This window comes from Artibeus jamaicensis, unplaced genomic scaffold (genome assembly GCF_021234435.1).
Source record: "Artibeus jamaicensis isolate MK-2021 breed Jamaican fruit bat unplaced genomic scaffold, CSHL_Jam_final contig_465, whole genome shotgun sequence".
Classification (NCBI taxonomy): domain Eukaryota; kingdom Metazoa; phylum Chordata; class Mammalia; order Chiroptera; family Phyllostomidae; genus Artibeus; species Artibeus jamaicensis.
Window position 1 is genome coordinate 26,708,975 of NW_026521843.1, and position 17,035 is coordinate 26,726,009.

Below are 17,035 nucleotides of genomic sequence, written 5' to 3' on the forward strand. Positions count from 1 at the left end.
GTATATTTCGGGAGAAGAGCCCGCAGGAGGCCAGTTGGTGGAGGAAAAGTGTAGGTCTTTCCTGCTTACAACCCCTGTCGAAGACCCATAGGAACTACCCTTCTAGCGCTTGCGGATTCTGACCAAAGTCGGTAGAAAAGTTCCCAAAGTAGAAAAGAGATTTTGAAACAACATCAAAACATGTACAACTCCAGCTATTCACTTATTCAATAAAAGTTTTTTGCAGGCCAGGGAATGGAGCAGGGGTTCAGGCGGTGAACTAGACCACAAAGCCACTTGGGACATCCCCTCCTGGTGCAGAGGTTCACAACAGTAGTAAACAAGGGGAAACTTGCGAGAGCACTAGAAAGTGTAGGATCACGTTTAAAAGAGAGTGGTGGAGGAGGGGATATTGACATCTAATACATCTTAGCTCTTTAAATCTATGATGCCAATTTTAATTACTTGTTCCCAAGGACATGCCTAAACCTTCTCTGAACAACTTACAGGAACAGAGGGGAGAGAGGGTTTTCTCACCCTGCGGATCGGCGGTGTGATCTCTAAGGAGCCTATGAATCTTAGTGCAAAAAAATTGTCAGCTTCGCATTATCGTATAATTGGTTACAAGTATAAAGTTCTGGCTCTAGGGATAAATTTCCACCAGTGGCATAACTGCTTGCAGCACCTCGTTCTCTCCTCTCTTCGAGAACTTGGACAGCCGCTAACCACGTATGTAAATAAAGAGCACACAGGCCTGGACTGAGTTCCTGGGGGCTCGCCGAATAAAGTGTGTGGATTTTAGTGCACATATTTAGAGACACCAATTTTGGTCTTCTATAGCCCCTTTCTTCACCCTTGGTTCTTGAATAAAAATTATTATAAGCGCTCAATTATTTTAGGTAATTATATATAGGCCAAGCCCTAAACTAAGTGATACATTTTAATAATCAATCATGACAATCTTAGGAGGTTAGTATTCTTTTTTTTTTCTTGGCATTTTGAAGATGAAGAAACAGAGGTGAGCCTGGGGACTAGTACAGAAGCTTGCATATATTAGGTGCCCAATAAACACTTGTTGAAGGAATGAAGGACCCAGAGAAGTTAGAAATTTGCCCAAGTTGGCATACATAGAAAGTAGCAGATTTAGGTTTACAACAAACATGTCAGATCTTGCTCATATTTTTTAGTTCAATACTTCATTTTTTATGTAGGCTTTAAGTTAGAAAGGATATAATCTTATGTATGTAAAATTACATATGCATGCAGAGATACAAATGAAAGAATGATTTTCAAAATGTGATTTGGGGTGACTTTTTTCTTTATATTTTCTCCACTAAAAATAGGGGGGAAATAGGGGAATCTTGAGCCCAAAATATAATTTTTAAGAAGTAGAAATAGCTGAGGGAGCAGAGATTATTTGGGACACTGATTTCCACATCCCCCCATTTTCCTAGATGTTGCTTCGCAAGTTGTACATGTTCCAAAGTTGTACATTCACATGTGTGTCAGAATCTAACGTGTCCAGCTTTCAAACTTGACTGGAAGGCCCAGAATAAGAAACCTTCAAGTCCTGCCGATAAAGGTTCTGCATATCATTTTCATCTTTCTTTGATGAAACAGCACATTCTGACTGATCCTCAGAGGTTGTACCAGTTCATTGCCCCCCCAGAAAATAATGTTGATTGGTTTTAAAATTTTGACTGAAATAAAATTTCTCTGAGCTGGAAATAAATATTGAAAAGGATTCTTCTTCTCTGAATTTTGTTTTTCTGCCTCTTATTTAGTGAAACTCTCTGGGAAATTGCAAAAGCTGAAGTGGAAAAACGGGGAAGTGATGGAAGTGAAGGTGATGGCGTGGAAACTGGAGAAAAATCTGTTTTCTTCATTGGCAGTAAAAATGGGGTAATACATTTTTTCCAACTTTTTTTTCAATTATTGTGATAACAACCAGTAGTAACATTTATATTAATACCTTGATAAAAAGTGGATACTACCACTCTAACCCGATAATGAATCTCCAGCCTGCTGGTGCCTTTGGAGCCTGTTGTGCCCCATATGAGGGTGTCCTACTCATGGGTGAGCGGGTACTTACATCAGCCTGAGCAGCTGTCATGCGGTGGGCCACAGCAGCTTGGAGGAGGGGGCACTTGTTTCTAATTAGACTGCCCAGAGGAGTCATCTCTTCCCCATTCGCACAGAGGCACCATAAATGCCAATTTGATGGTCACATTCATAGGTCACTTGTACAACTGCAATGCACATGGAGATAATAAAAACATGAACCATGTAGCCTTTGCTCACCGTAACAAGGGTCACAGAAACTGAAGGAAACTTGGAGCCGTTCTAGTCTTTTACAATAAGGATTCTTACCCTGGGGACCGTGGAGGTACTTCTCGGGGCCAGTGAAGTCCCTAGAAATGTATGCGAAATTGTGTATGCTTGTGCATCAGTACATTTTTCTGGAAAATTAGGTTTTTCCCAGCATACAAGCACCTCCAGAAAGGTGAAGGGCCACTGCAATCAGTGGTTGTATAGTTTAGGTTTGAATTATCTCTTCCACAACTGCAGCCTGTCTCAGTATTTGTTAATTCCTAGTTAGTAGAAAACTTCCTTTGTTTCATTGTTTACTTCCACCCCAGATCCTAATTCTTACCTGTGAAACTATAGGAATAAACCTGGATTCCTCTTCTACTTATTCAATCTTCACATATTGTAAAGTTGCCCTTCAAATGGTTAATGGCAACCACCGTATCTCCCTGAGTATCTGTTGGAACTTGTCTTCATTTCATTCAGCCGGGTCTTCTATGTCAGGTACTTCATATCAGTCATAAATTCTCCGTGAGGGTCTTAGTAACCCTCAACTAAAATTATTCTAATGTGCAGTTCTCAGGATGGAACAGAATTTTTCAGGTTTTGTTTAACAACAATAGACAGGAGCAGGTCTGCCAGCTTCTCTTTTTCTAGATGCTGAGCTTTTGTTATTGTGCAGAAACATGTAGTTACCATCACCCTGTTCGCTAAGGTTGAGCTTGAGATCCGTCTTTCGTTCATGCTGTTGTTTGTGTTCTTCATTTGATTAGATCGGGCCCTTTTTTACAGTCTGTTTGTATTTTAAATTACTTTTACTAAAATAATTTATGGGTGTGGTCCTAAAAAATGATTAGAATAAGTATATCCTCTAGAATTAAAACACAAAAATACTCTGGATTGCTTACTTTGAAAATATTGGCAACGTGTCCTTTATTTGTATGTTATCTTTTGTCTTTATTTCTGCTTCAACAATTGGCATTCAGATGTATTAGGAGACACTAATCATCCGCTTAACCAGTAATTAGCATTGATGAGCAAAGAGAACGTGTAAGACAGCTGCCAAGTTGACCACTAAAGGGAGGTGTGATTTGCTAGTGTTTGTCATCTGAGGGGCTTTATAATTATAATAATAGCAGTGTTGTTACACTGTGATGGGAGGTTGACAGTTAACTTTTTCTACTTATCAAACTTAGGAACAATTCTGAAAATTTCTAGTTTCCAGGTAATTTATCATTCAAGTGATTAAAAAGCTATTTTGGGCACAACTATGAACAATTGTAAAATTTTACATATGGGTGACATTAACACAATATTGCTTTTTTGAAATTCTAGGGAAAGACTACTATTATCCTAAGGTGTCTTGACAGGTAAGTGTTACGTTAAACTTTAGACTATGTTTTTTTGCTTACTCTGGGTGCATAGGGTACATTAGATGCTAAAAGACAAATGGAGGGAGAACAACTTTGAGGACCAAACAAAATAATTTAATTTTTAGTGAATCTTTAGTATGGCCTTTAAGAGATTCTTTAATATAAAACCAACAACAAACAAACAAAAAATTCTATAATATCAATATTGCATTTTCCTATTAGTGGAGAAATTAATGTAACTACACAGCCTTTGCTAGTACTTTCTTTTTGGCTATGCTTCTATGATAGTTAAATTATTTTTATTCTATCTAGTCCTTGATTATTTGAATGTTAGTCATAATCTTTAAATTATTCATGGATACAATTTTGAAGCACAATGTTGATTCTCAAAGTGTACATCTTACCATTTCTCATACATACTTCTTAACCTTCTATGCTGTAGAAGCATGACATCAGATTAAGATGTAGTATTATAATTGGTAGGTGTTGCAGAAAGTTGATAAGGAAAAGCCTCCAACCAATTTTGGAAGATATTTCTCTGTTCCCTTTATTCCAATGCCTTTCTTACAATTTTTCCAAAAACATCAAAAGATGGAACTTGGTCTTAAGATCACATTAAAAAAACATCGTTCATTTGAAAGATATTATTAAAGAATACAAATAAAAGGATCCTGGTTTTGCATAATGTCTCTTATCAGCAAAATTGCTTTTTGGAAGAAACACCCACATCGTCCTCCCACCCCGGGAATCACGGCCCTTCGCAGGCCGGCACACTTCCCAGCACAGACGGGTCACCCAGCACAGCCTCAGCCCGGGAGGAAATACTAAACTGAACTGAGAATTAGGCATTTCTGTTCCTCGATAGTCTACTTAGAAAAAGGACAATTCTTCAAAGAGGATTCTTCAATTCTTTTTCTTACAAATTTTGTCTTAAAAGCAGCATTTTTTCATAAAGAAAAAAATGTTTTAAGATTTTATTTATTTATTTTTAGAGAGAGGGGAAGGGAGGGAGAAAGAGAGGGAGAGAAATATCATGTGTAGTTAGCTCTCACATGCCCCCAACCAGGGGAACTGGCCCGCAACCCAGGCATGTGCCCTGGCTGGGAATTGAAGCAGTGACCCTTTGGTTCACAGGCTGGCTCTCAATCCACTGAGCCACACCAGCCAGGGCTCATAAAGGAAATATTTACTTTTCAGGAAGTAAAACCAAATATCATTCTATATATGTGTGAAAGATACATGCAGGGATAATATATAAAATATTCAATAAACACAAATATCTAAATCACAAATTAAAAATTATTTCCTGAAAATTAAAAATAGATAAGTACAAATTTTATTCAGCCTTAAAAAGGAGCAAAATTCTATCACATCTACATCATGAGTGAAACTGGAGGACAGATGCTCAATGAAATATGCTGGTCACAGAAAAACAAATACTGAGTAATGCACTAAATGAGGTATCCAGAGGAGTCGGGTTTATAGAAAACAGAATGGTGCTTACCAGGGGCTGGACGAGGGGAGAAAGTGGGGAGTCGTTTAATGGGTTTGGGTTTCGGTTTTTTAAGATGAAAAGTTCCAAAGTTTGGCTGCACAACAGTGTGACTATATACTTAACATCACTGAACTGTGCACTTAAAAGTGGCTAAGATTGCCCTGGCTGGTGTAGCTCAATAGATTGAGCGCAGGCCTGCGAACTAAGGGATAACAGTTCGATTCCCAGTCAGGGCACATGCCTGGGTTGCAGGCCAGTTCCTGGTAGGGGGCGCATGAGAGGCAACCACACATTGATATTTCTCTCCCTCTCTCCTTCCCTTCCCCTTTATTTATCTAAAGATGAATAAAATCTTTTTAAAAATGGCTAAGATTGTCCATTTCTGTTATGTGTCTCTACTACAATAAGAAAAGTTAAATAAATATATTATACAGTACTTTTTTATATATCATATATAAATATATCATAAAGCTGCTTACCAAACAACATAAGTTGTAGTGTAAATAATTTATCAAATCACTGTAATATTTTTCAAATTATTTGTCGATTTTAGGGTTACTCATGTCATTTGGGTATAGCTCTCACTAGGTAAGTGATGCTTGTGTTTGAGCTGTGATTTAAGAGACAAAACTGTGTTTAAGTCTCCACTGGTGTCTTCATTAAATTGTTAGTCACTAGGTTCCCCACTCCCATACAAGGCTGAGCAGAAACCTCATGTCACGTAGACTAGATTCGGAAGGCCCAGCCATCGGCACGTTCTACCGTTGCTGTCTCCCCTGGCCCCGACAGGGTCTCTCTGGTCATGCAAGTGCCATTATTCACCCTTGAGCTGCCACAGAAATCCATTAAGATGTTTTTTTGAAGGCCTGTTGATTTTTATATGATTTTTAAATCATGTTACATCAATATTACTATGCAAGGTAACTTCTCCACTAATAGATTAAAGTTTTGAGAAGAAGCAAAAACGAATCAGGTAAGAAGATAGCTTATGAAAATTGTGGCAATGCTGTCTGTCTTTATTGCACAGGGATGAGCCACCGAAACCCACCTTGGCTCTGGAATATACCTACGGAAGAAGAGCAAAAGGCCATAACACAGTGCGTGTCTTTCTAAGTGATGTTGCTGTATCTGCAGCCGGAGAAGCGATGACGCTGACTTCACTTTACATTTCCCATCTTACCTGCAATCAATAAATGTATCCAGCTGCACGCTTCATAGCTATGTGCTTTTAAACTTCAAGTGCAGCTCAGTGTATATGAAACTAACAAACTAAAAATGTGTTAGCCTTCTCGTCTGTTATGTCTCCTAATGCTAGAATAAGATTACTTTGTGACTTCACTTTAAGGATTTGGGACATATTTTAATAATCGTATTGGTGTGACTTTTTCTTCTTTCACATGAGAATAATATAAGTTACCTCCTGTCTCCCCCCAAAAAATCTTCTAAAAACATGTTTGACCTGCAGAATATTTATGAAAATGTACTGCTCAAAATGCAAATTACCAGCAAATACATCCTGAAGCTGGTAAAAATACTTCAGAATACAGGTTCTAATTGATTATAATTATTCCTTTCACTTGTTTTAGTGTCTCTTCTGAGGAAAATTAAAAGTTACTCAGGGTAGAGGGAGAGTTTAGAGTGTCAGGAGGATTTTTTAAAAACCTAAATTGAGTTCTTTTTTGGAGTCCCCACATGAAAGAGGCCATTTGTCTCTTTTTTTTTAATGTTCGTTGATATGAGAGAGAGAAAGAGAGGGAGAGCAAGCGCGATGCACGGATGTCAGAGAGAAGCAGCAGTCGTGTTTCCGCCCATACACACCCCGACCTGGGATCAAACCCACAACCTAGGTATGTGCCCTGATGGGAACTGAACCCCCAGCCCTTTCATGTATGGGATAACGCTCCAACCGACTGAGCCACACCAGCCAGGGCAGGCCAATTCTTAAATAAAGTTAGCTGTATAGAAGAATGGAGCAGATGGTCCCACTTTTCCCATAGCACAGGCAAATTTTTAGTCCGAATGATCATTAGATAACGTGTCAAGAGTTAAAGCTGCCTGATGCTTCTTCCTGGATTCAGCAATGAAAGCTGGTTATTAAATTGAAAAGAAAAAACATAATATATTGAGATGCAGGAAAACTTCACTTTTGTTGCTTATGTGAATTTTGACATGAGTGGTAAACTTAGAAATGGAAACTCTGACACAACTTTCGTAAGTTTAAGAGCTGGAAGAACTTCCTTTCATCAAATTGTTAATCGATTGAGATTTTTCAATGAATAATTATTTTCTCTATAAACAGTAATGATTCAGATATCAATAGCAAAACAATTTTAGAGATTGTGAGATGATTTGTCAAGAATATATATATAGTAGATATAAAATACATATTCTTGACATATATGTATATATTCATCTAAAACCTGCTTTAATAACCATCTGTTTCTTCCAAGTTCATGGTTAACAGGTACATAAAAACTCACAAGATTCTTTTTCACCTATTTTTTTCTCTCTAAACTTTATGCTGTCAGGTTGAGCTTATCCATATTCATTCTAGAAGATTCATGTCTTTCTCCAGTTTAATGTTCTCTAAGCATTCTAAAGTGAAGCACCTTGTCAGCTCTTCACGGAGCTGAACAGTTGGGACACAGAGTTTGTGTCCCAGAGGCACCTCAGCCTCGGGGCAGAAGCAGACATGCCGGTAGCTAGCAGTCTAAGTAAGGTTGCCATGACCTTGACTGAGCTGCTTGGTTGCCTAACCTTTTCAGTCCCCTAATACTTAAGACTCCTATGAAAAAGGAAGCAGTTGTTTAGTCTCTTCTTGTTCCTCCACCTGCCACATGTGTTGCCAGTGGGAGTCTGCCCATCAGCTTCCCTGGGGGCATCGGGCACAGATCCTCCGCTTACATTTCACTCAGGTCATCCTGACTTGCAGCTGGGACTGCCGTCTGCTTGTCCCATCTCCTCCTGCCTTACCTATATGTCTAATTTATTTTGTGAGTTTCTGCCTCCCTAAATCAGGATGTTTTCCTGTTCAACTATTTTATTTCTGTCTAAAATTAAAACTGTTTTCAAGAAGAATGAGAAATGTTTTCAACTAGTTGTTTTTATATCACATTTGCGTGCCTGCTACACGTGATATTTACAGAATTGGGGCACGGTTTATGTCTTCTATTAAGGCATAACTAGAATTAGGCCATTTACGTATACATACATATTCTTAATGTTTCATCTTTGTTCTTTGGAATAGATGAAACATTATTTGGAATAGTTCTTTTGATGCATTTTGAGGGATAAAGAAAGAGGAACGTTTTGACTGCCAAGAAAGGGTTGATGGGAGACTACACCAGTTTATATCCATAACCAGTACTGGCTGGTGCTAATGAAGTATAATAAGTATTTAAAATATTTTAAAAAATCAAAACTTGTAATATGGAAAAAAACTTCTTTTTTTCAGCCAAAAGATATTGCCCACTTTTGGGAGCTGGGTGGAGGAACCTCTTTATTGGACTTAATCAGCATACCGATCACAAGTGACACCTTGAGGTAAGTGAGCAGCTCCAGAAACAGGTGTTGGTAGGTACCCCCGCGTGGCTGTGTCCGCTTTTGTGAGTCAGAATTTGGGGGGCAGTTTTATGTTGTGGAAGGCTTGCTGCGCTCACTTCCTTTCCATGTGCTTAAACTGTAATGCTTTCAAAGAGATTTTTAAAGGACTGAGGTTCTGGCCTGGGCTGAAGTGATAGAGCTGGCATTCCAACAAGTAACATATTTTGCAAGCCTGCAAACAAACAAACGAAAATATGTCAAATAACACTTGTGCAATGAAGTCACTTGACAGAAATAAATTTGAAAAGTCGAATTCTTTCCAATACTTATCCTAGTGTGAGCTAACTCAACCCTGAGGTTTTTCTTCAGCTGGGTATTATAAGCCTGCCTTTGAGTTGAATGCTCATTTATGTTGCTGAAGCTTCAGCAAAGGGGAGGACAAGGTAGAGGAGGGAGAAAATCTATTTGCTGACCTTAAAGAAACGGAACTTTGGGGAAAACCTCAAACTTTCTCTTTGATGATGTTTTCCTGACAGTATCTCCAATATGTTAGCTAAATCAGATGTGAAAAATTGTGACATATCTCACAATGTTCCTGGGAACCCATCTGAGTCAACGAAAACAGAAAAATTTAAATTTGAAATGTCTTACTTTTGTCAGGGTTTAACACAAACTATGGTTGCCGTCTGGACCAAATACAGAGGGCCTGACAATTATTTATTCTATATCAGTCATTAAGATCATTAGGGTATGGAATTATTTCTTATTAACAGGATGAGTATTTTCCCATAGCTGATTACAGGTAATGTTAGCTTTATTTGTCCAGTGATGTTTTTTCTTTTAAAGAAATATAATTTTAATATGTGCTCATATGGAAACTAGAAAAATACTGAAAAGTACAAAGAAAGAATACCCATGATCACATAAAAAAATAACCCCTGTAAGCATGTCAAAGTATTTCTTTCCATGTTTTCAGTGTTTGTAGATATACTTTGTACAGATTTAACATGTTTTATACACACATTTAGATTTTGCCTTTTCACTTAATAGCAAGCATTTCTTCATGACATTTTTCAGAAACATGGAATTTTACAGCTGCCTAGTTTTTTGTTTTTCCTCCTGTAACAGAGAAAATGAGCGAAGCTGCCTGGGTGTCAGGGCCGCTCAGGGCAACATAGCCGAGAAGCGTGGGGCTGGGCCAGGGCCAGGAGGAGCCCGGGGAGCCCGCGTGGCCGGGTCGCACCTGGGCCCTTTGCACTTGTGGAAATTCTGATTTCTGTAGGAAGCCAAATATTTCTACCCACTTCTTTAATACCCAACTTCTCTAATCCCACTCTTCCTTAAACTCCATGGTAGCTGGAGCCTGCTTTTGGAAAAGCAGAGGTCAAGGTTATACACAGAGGGAAGGGGAGCCATAGCCCTGGGTCCAAAGTAGGTTGCTAAGTGGTTGAAGAATTCATGGAAAACATTTCACTCCTCATGAACTTGCAAATCTCAGAGTGTTTTGTGACTGGAATTAATTTGACACATAATTTCCTTGTGTTGGACAAAGCCCAGCAACTTGAGAAAATAATATTGCCAAATGCTATTAGAATTGTTTATCTTTAAAATGACTTCTCATAAAATGATTATAGCTACATTGAACATTTCCACAGACTTTAGATAAATTGTAATAGAGTGTCTCCTGTGGTCTAATCCCCTGTTTTAAGAGGCTGGGTTTTTTGTTTTGTTTTAACTTTTTATTAGCTGTCATTTGCTATGAGAGTAAAGTAACACGAATATTTCCAGTACAATGGAATCACAAATTTTAATCTTGGAAAACATTAGAACAATTCATTTCTCTTTTCTTTAAAACACAGTTATTTTTCATTTGGAAAAGTAATAAATTTTATATATATTTTACCACAATAAAAAGATGTTAAACCTGGCTATCTTTTTTAAACATTAGTTATACTAAATCCATGAAAATAAAATTAGTTTCCTTACTATTACAATACACATATCATATTGTTGCAGTTAGGCAAAACTGTTATCAAAAGAGCTTAAATGTGATTGGCCAGACAATTTTGTGTCGGAGTAATTTAATAGAAATCTTGATGATGTCTGGAACATTATTTTCTAAATTTATAGAACTTAGTTACTGCTTTGCTTGAATTAACACAAAATAGCTTGTTTGCTCAAATTAAGCAAAATAAATGATTATACTATAAAGTAACATATTGGGCTGGGCAAATGTAGGTTTACAATTATGAATACACAAAACACAGTTTATTCTTATGTTATTATTTATTGGTTAATCACTGTATTTTTTGTTATTATTAATCTACTTTTGCACACCCCTGTATTATAATTCCTTCTACATCAACTAGCAGAGTGTTTGCCCTGTTGATCAAGGATATACTGGCCCGCGGTTACGGCTGTATGTATTTATTATGACAGTTTTCTGAAATACTTGTAGATTTATTTTTCTTCTTTGTTGCGGTAAAAATATCATCACAAAATCTACCATCCTAGCCATTTTAAGTGAGCAGTTTGGTAGCATTAAATGCATTCACATTATCTGCAGTCGTCATGCCACCGATCTCCAGAGCTTTCTCCACCCCCCAGCTGAAACCGTCCCCACTAAACAAGAGCTCCCTACTCCCCCTTCCCCCAGCCCCTGGCAACCACCCTTCCACTTTCTTTATCTATGAACCTGACTACTCCAGGCAACTCAATAAATGAAATCATACAATACTTGCCCTTTTGAGTCCGGCCTATTTCACTTAGCATAATGTCCTCGAGATTCATTCATATTGTAGTATGTCAGAATTTCCTTCCTTTATAAGGCTGAGTAATATTTTCATTGTTTGTACATATCACATTTTGTTATCCTTTCATCCACTGCTGGATGTTTGGGTGGTTTTCACCTTTTGGCTATTGTGTGTAGTGCTGCTTTGAGCATCTGCGTGAGGCTATGTCTGCCTGGGTCTCTGGTTTCCGTACACCCAGACGTGGAGTTGCTGGGTCGAGTGGTGATTCCATGTTTAATCCTGTGAGGAACAACTGTACTGTCTTCCACGGCAGCTGCTGTACCATGTTATGTTCCCAGCAGAAATGCACAAGGGGTCCAATTTCTCTCTATCCTCACCGACACTTGTTTTTTTCTTGTGTTTTTGTTTTTGTTTTCTAATTACAGCTAGCCATCTTAATGGGTGCGAAGTGGTATCTCATTGTGGTTTGATTTGTATTTCCCTAATGATTAATGTTAATCATGCTTTCATACCTCTTCATATGTTATCTATATATCTTCTCTGGGGAACTGTCTGAGTCCTTTGCCCAGTTTTAGACTGGGCCCTTTGTTTTGTGGTTGTTTGGTTTAGGTTTACGTCTGGTGCGGAACACGAGTGCACATGCAGGTGGCGGTGTGTGGTGGTCAGGGGTGTGCTTCCTCAGAGGCAGCGTGCCGTAGCAGAGACACAAGGCTTTGACTCCAAAAACCAGCCCTACCATCTCCTAGTATATAAACCTGCACCCCAAACTACTAATCCATCAGATGGATCCTGGCATCTTTTTGGAAGAGTTGTTGTGAAGGTCGAATAAGCTAAGCAGTCTCCTAGCAAGGTCCACCAGCAAATCTGCTTTCTTTAGATCCAGAATAGAACTGGATCTAAACATGGCATCGTTGGACCCAATGGCTTATAGGTTATCAAACTAAATTATTATTAGTTCAGACAGACACCTCAGTCCCACTAACACTTGGTTATAACACTTAAATATCGCTAGAAAAAAAGTACTCAAATAAGTAAGGCTATAGCTTTGGTGTTATGTTTTTTTGTTTTTTATGGGGTTTTTTCTTTTGTGTAGAAAAATCTCTGTGTTTTTCTCTCTTAAGCCATAGTGTTATTCTTAGACAATAACTTTCAGTATAGTAGGGCTTCCAAGTAGTAATTATTTTAAGGGGTTTTTTAAAGATTTTTTTTTAATTTCTCTAGGACATTCTCCATTGTTCTTGTTTTGGACCTTTCAAAACCTAATGACCTTTGGCCCACCATGGAAAATCTGATGCAAGCCACCAAAAGCCATGTCGACAAAGTGCTAATGAAACTGGGAAAGACAGATTCCAAAGCAGCTTCTGAAATGAGACAGAAGACATGGAGTAACATGCAGAAGGACCATCCAGTGAGTTGCTGTTGAGATTCTCCTTGGAGTCCTTAGCCCGTACATGGTTAAAAATACTGTCACAAAAACTTCCCTAATTTTTATGTATGGCTTGAGATTCATTTGAAATAAATGTACCTGCTCACTGGAAGGTTATAGCAATTTCATAAAACTTCAGTAAGAGCAAAACAAGGGAAAAGATTTTTTTATGTCTTCTTAGACATCTTCTGTGATTGTTACAGCATATTACACCAATCAAAAGAAATCGCTTTAAAGCAGCAGTTTGCTATTGATTTTATAAAATAAAGATTTAAAACACCAGACTATACAAATATCACCTGGCAAAAAACTAAATGAAGCTAAAAACTTGAGCAAAGGTTAGAGTTTAAACAGCCTTCATCACTGTTCTATATTTTACATTCATTTATTGTCCCATAGTCAGTACTTTTATCATCTGAAGAGTAATTAAATTATGAAGTCCCTGGTGACAAAGCAAGTCCCTAAATACAGCCATGAATGTCACCTTCTCGAAGACTAAGAGCAGGACTTTGCATTGCCCAGAGTTCGTGTGAATGTGTTTCCCATAGGTAATATCAGGACAGACTAACAGCTTATGGTGTCCACGAACGAACACAGTATAAATCCTATTGCATCAGTTAACACAAAATAGTTTAAAAAATAAAAAGGAAGACAACATGTTATGTAAGAAAAGGGCAGCACACAAAAAAGAAAATATATTTTAGTAATTTAGGGAATTGCTGTTTCTAATTTTATACTTGAGAAATACAGTGTATTAAGCGAAAGTTAATTAATTATCGGAACAACCCCCATGTCGAGCAAACACAGTTAAATCTATGAAGAGACTTAAAATGGTATATTTTTGGAAGTAATTCTAATAAATCAATGAAATATATTTATTAACAGGATCGTGAATTAATTGACCCATTCCCGATACCTCTGGTCATAATTGGAAGTAAATATGATATTTTTCAGGTAAGCTGTCCCACTTCCCGTTGAGTTTGTTATGCATGTCTGTGCTTTGGGGGAGAAACAAAAGCAATAATGAAATAAGAAAGTGTCTCTCAGAGGGAGCAGTCAAAGAGTCACACATCTTAAAGATTTTAGAAAAGAAGATATAGTTGGGAAAGAAAATAGGTAAAGAACAATAAATGCAGGGGAATGGGGATAAGGTAGGAGATTTAGAAATGAATGTTGAACCCAGTCACTAAGGGATAGGACTTACTTCCCAACTTTTAAATTGAAGAAAGTAGAAAATTGGTTTTTTCTTATCTTTGCTTGTCAGAGAATCCTTAGGGTATTCCACTCTATGGAATGTGTGCTGATTTCTAAATTCTATTGAGCTAAGTATTTAAACAAGGGAAGATCTGGCAGTTGTAGCCCTAGAAAGTGGCCGCTATTTTTCAACTCTTTAGAGAGACAAATATCAAGGTAATGGAATCCCCCTTCTGCAGGAGCATTCGCGAAATAGAAACAACTAAGAAATTGGCTGTTTCTATATTTAATGATTTACATCTTCATGCTACTGATGTTTAGTTCTCTCAACTTGTTTTTCATTTTAATAACATATTTCTTCAGGATTTTGACTCTGAGAAGAGGAAGGTAATATGCAAGACGCTTCGATTTGTTGCACATTATTATGGAGCATCATTAATGGTTCGTACATTTTGTGTCCTTTGGGCTTGAATGCACAGTACCGACTTTGGAGCACTAATAACTTCATGCACAGCTATAAAAACTCATGCTTTTACTACTGCATATCATTTCCTTCTTTTTCCCCCCATTGCCAAAGAACCCTCATCATCACAGTGTTTTATTATGTGTCTACGGAACACACTGCTAGATGGCCTGCCAGTTCTCTGGTGCAAAAGCCCTGAATCGCTTGTATCTCGGAACCCCAATCTCACAGAGATACAGTGGTTTTATGTATATATGTATGTACGTACATACATATGTATTTATTTATTAATGTTCGCTTCCTGTTAGGAATTAAAATCTGTATTCTGTTGAAAGAAAAGGTGGGGAGAACCTTTAAAATGTGTTATTTTTTAAACTTAAAAACATGCTGTTTGCTGTGGAGGTTAAAAACATGGATGGAGCAGCCTGTTGCCCAAGTTTAATCTCAGGGCAGCCAGCTACTAGATTGGTGATCTCGGACAAGTCCCTTAATCATACTTGGACCCCAGCCTCCTCCGTGAGGAGATGGACAGAACCAATACCTTCTTCTTAGGGTTGTGAGCAGGAAAAGAGGGAATACTGTGAAATGCTTAGCACAGGGCCAGAAACAAAGTGTTGCTCAGTAAATACTGGTTACTACAATTATTGTCACTATTATCTTCCATGGCAGAACCAAATTTCCTGGGTATCCTTTAATGCAGTAAGACAATAAAAGCACTTGTTTATTTTAAAAAATACTTTTTCCCCGCTGATTTGAATGGCCTTTTCCCTTCTCATTCAAAGTGCTCACAGGAACCTGGAAACAACATGTCCTCGCCGCTGGCCTTCCTGACTCGTATATTATGACTAAAAGTAATAAATACAATCTATATTTTAAATTTTTCTACTTTTCAGAATACTCCAAATAAACTTCATTATGTATTTTCTTTAAAATCATCACCTTTTATGCTTGTTTGTATTTGCTTACATAGTAAGTTGACAGAGTACTTTGGAAATAATTCTTCTTTACTATTTTGAAAAGATACAGACAATGAATAACTCCTCTAGGGCACAGAAGCGAAGACCATATATCTCATAGTTTCTCATTTTTGCCTCAGATAAGGCCCCATATTTAGTTGGTGAGCCCAGGGAAGCCCCTATTATTCTTTGGGAACAGACCCCATTTGAGGATCCATCAGGATGTGGTCTGGTCTCATGGGTACAAATCCAGATGAAGTCAGGTCTCTCGGGCCACAGCAGGCCTGGAGTTGAACTTGGCCTGGAAGACCCGAGAAGACTGGGGACAAGGGAAAGCGTTCGAGGAGGGCTTCCTCTCAGCTTTCTGTAAGCCCAAAGGACCCGAGGTTGGGTTTAGAGGAGTCCTTCTGGACCACAAAGGGAACCAGAAGCTTTTCTAGCTTCCCCAGCAGAGAAGGGAGCAGCCAACATTTTCAGCCCCATCTTTGAATTTCACTTCCACTCCTACCCTACACCCTGCGCAAGGGAGAGAGTGGGTGCTTCTTCACCACCTTCAATGATACTCAGTTTTTTTTTCAACACAATAGTTGATACTTTATAATTCAGTCAAGAATACCAATTCAAATAGTATGAGCAACCTAATAAGTTAATAAAAACAAAAAGAGAAAAGCATTGCTAAGTAGGACCAGATTCAGTGGACAGCCACCAGGATGGTAGGGGACTTATAATTATTGCATATGAAGAGCAGTATGAAGTTATATTCTGTCCTCTAGATGTGATGACCTCTAACATTTGAAGGACTGCTCCATGGACAACCGGGTAAATGTACGTGTGCTCTCCTGGAGTCAAGAACAAGGAATCAATAGAAGACTTCACTCAAAACAAGAAATAACTTACTGATGCTCCCATTATCTGAAAACGGAATGGGTGTGTTGGGAGACGGGTCCCTAGGCAGTTAGTTTACCCACACAGGAGCTCCACAGCAGTGTGCAGAGAGCACTTCCAAGGCAGGTGGTGGGGGGTTGTGAACAAGGAAACTGCTCATGTCCTCCCAGCCCTGTGGTTCAGTGAAATACATTTGTAATGGGGTTTTTGCCTCTCTACATAGGGAGCAATAATTAGCATACAATAATAATAAGTATTATTATTGTTGTAATAACAATAATGAATATAAATTGTATTTTTTAATTTTTATATATTTTTAAATTTTTATATTTTTTAATGTCTTGATAGAAGCATTAAAATTGTTTCAATTAAAAAAATAAGTGCATCAAATCTCATGTATTCACATGAGTATTTTCCACTGAATTCCTTTCTTGGGAGCCTGTTAATCCAGAATGAATCTTACCCTGAAAATTGATCTCTTTGCATTACTAGTACATTTCATTTCGGATCAAGATTGATTTTTCCACTTTCATACATCTTAGTCATTATGATTTGGCTTAGTAACTTTTCATATTTCCAAAAATCAAAGTTAGTCTTAAAAGATTTCTAGGGTAACCATATGTTCTGGTTGCTGCCTGATATCTCTACTTAATTACTAATA

General features: G+C 37.9%; 1 protein-coding gene across 1 annotated transcript in view; it reads left to right on the forward strand.

Annotated features, from left to right (window-relative positions):
- The window catches only part of DYNC2LI1 (dynein cytoplasmic 2 light intermediate chain 1), a 32,259-nt gene that overhangs the window by 220 nt on the left and 15,004 nt on the right, over positions 1-17,035 (forward strand). Inside the window, exons 2-8 of the mRNA XM_037162080.2 lie at positions 1,764-1,881; positions 3,622-3,656; positions 6,182-6,251; positions 8,609-8,697; positions 12,672-12,858; positions 13,762-13,830; positions 14,434-14,511. Of these exons, the coding sequence (XP_037017975.1) occupies positions 1,764-1,881; positions 3,622-3,656; positions 6,182-6,251; positions 8,609-8,697; positions 12,672-12,858; positions 13,762-13,830; positions 14,434-14,511 (646 nt within the window). The remainder of the gene's footprint in view (positions 1-1,763; positions 1,882-3,621; positions 3,657-6,181; positions 6,252-8,608; positions 8,698-12,671; positions 12,859-13,761; positions 13,831-14,433; positions 14,512-17,035) is intronic.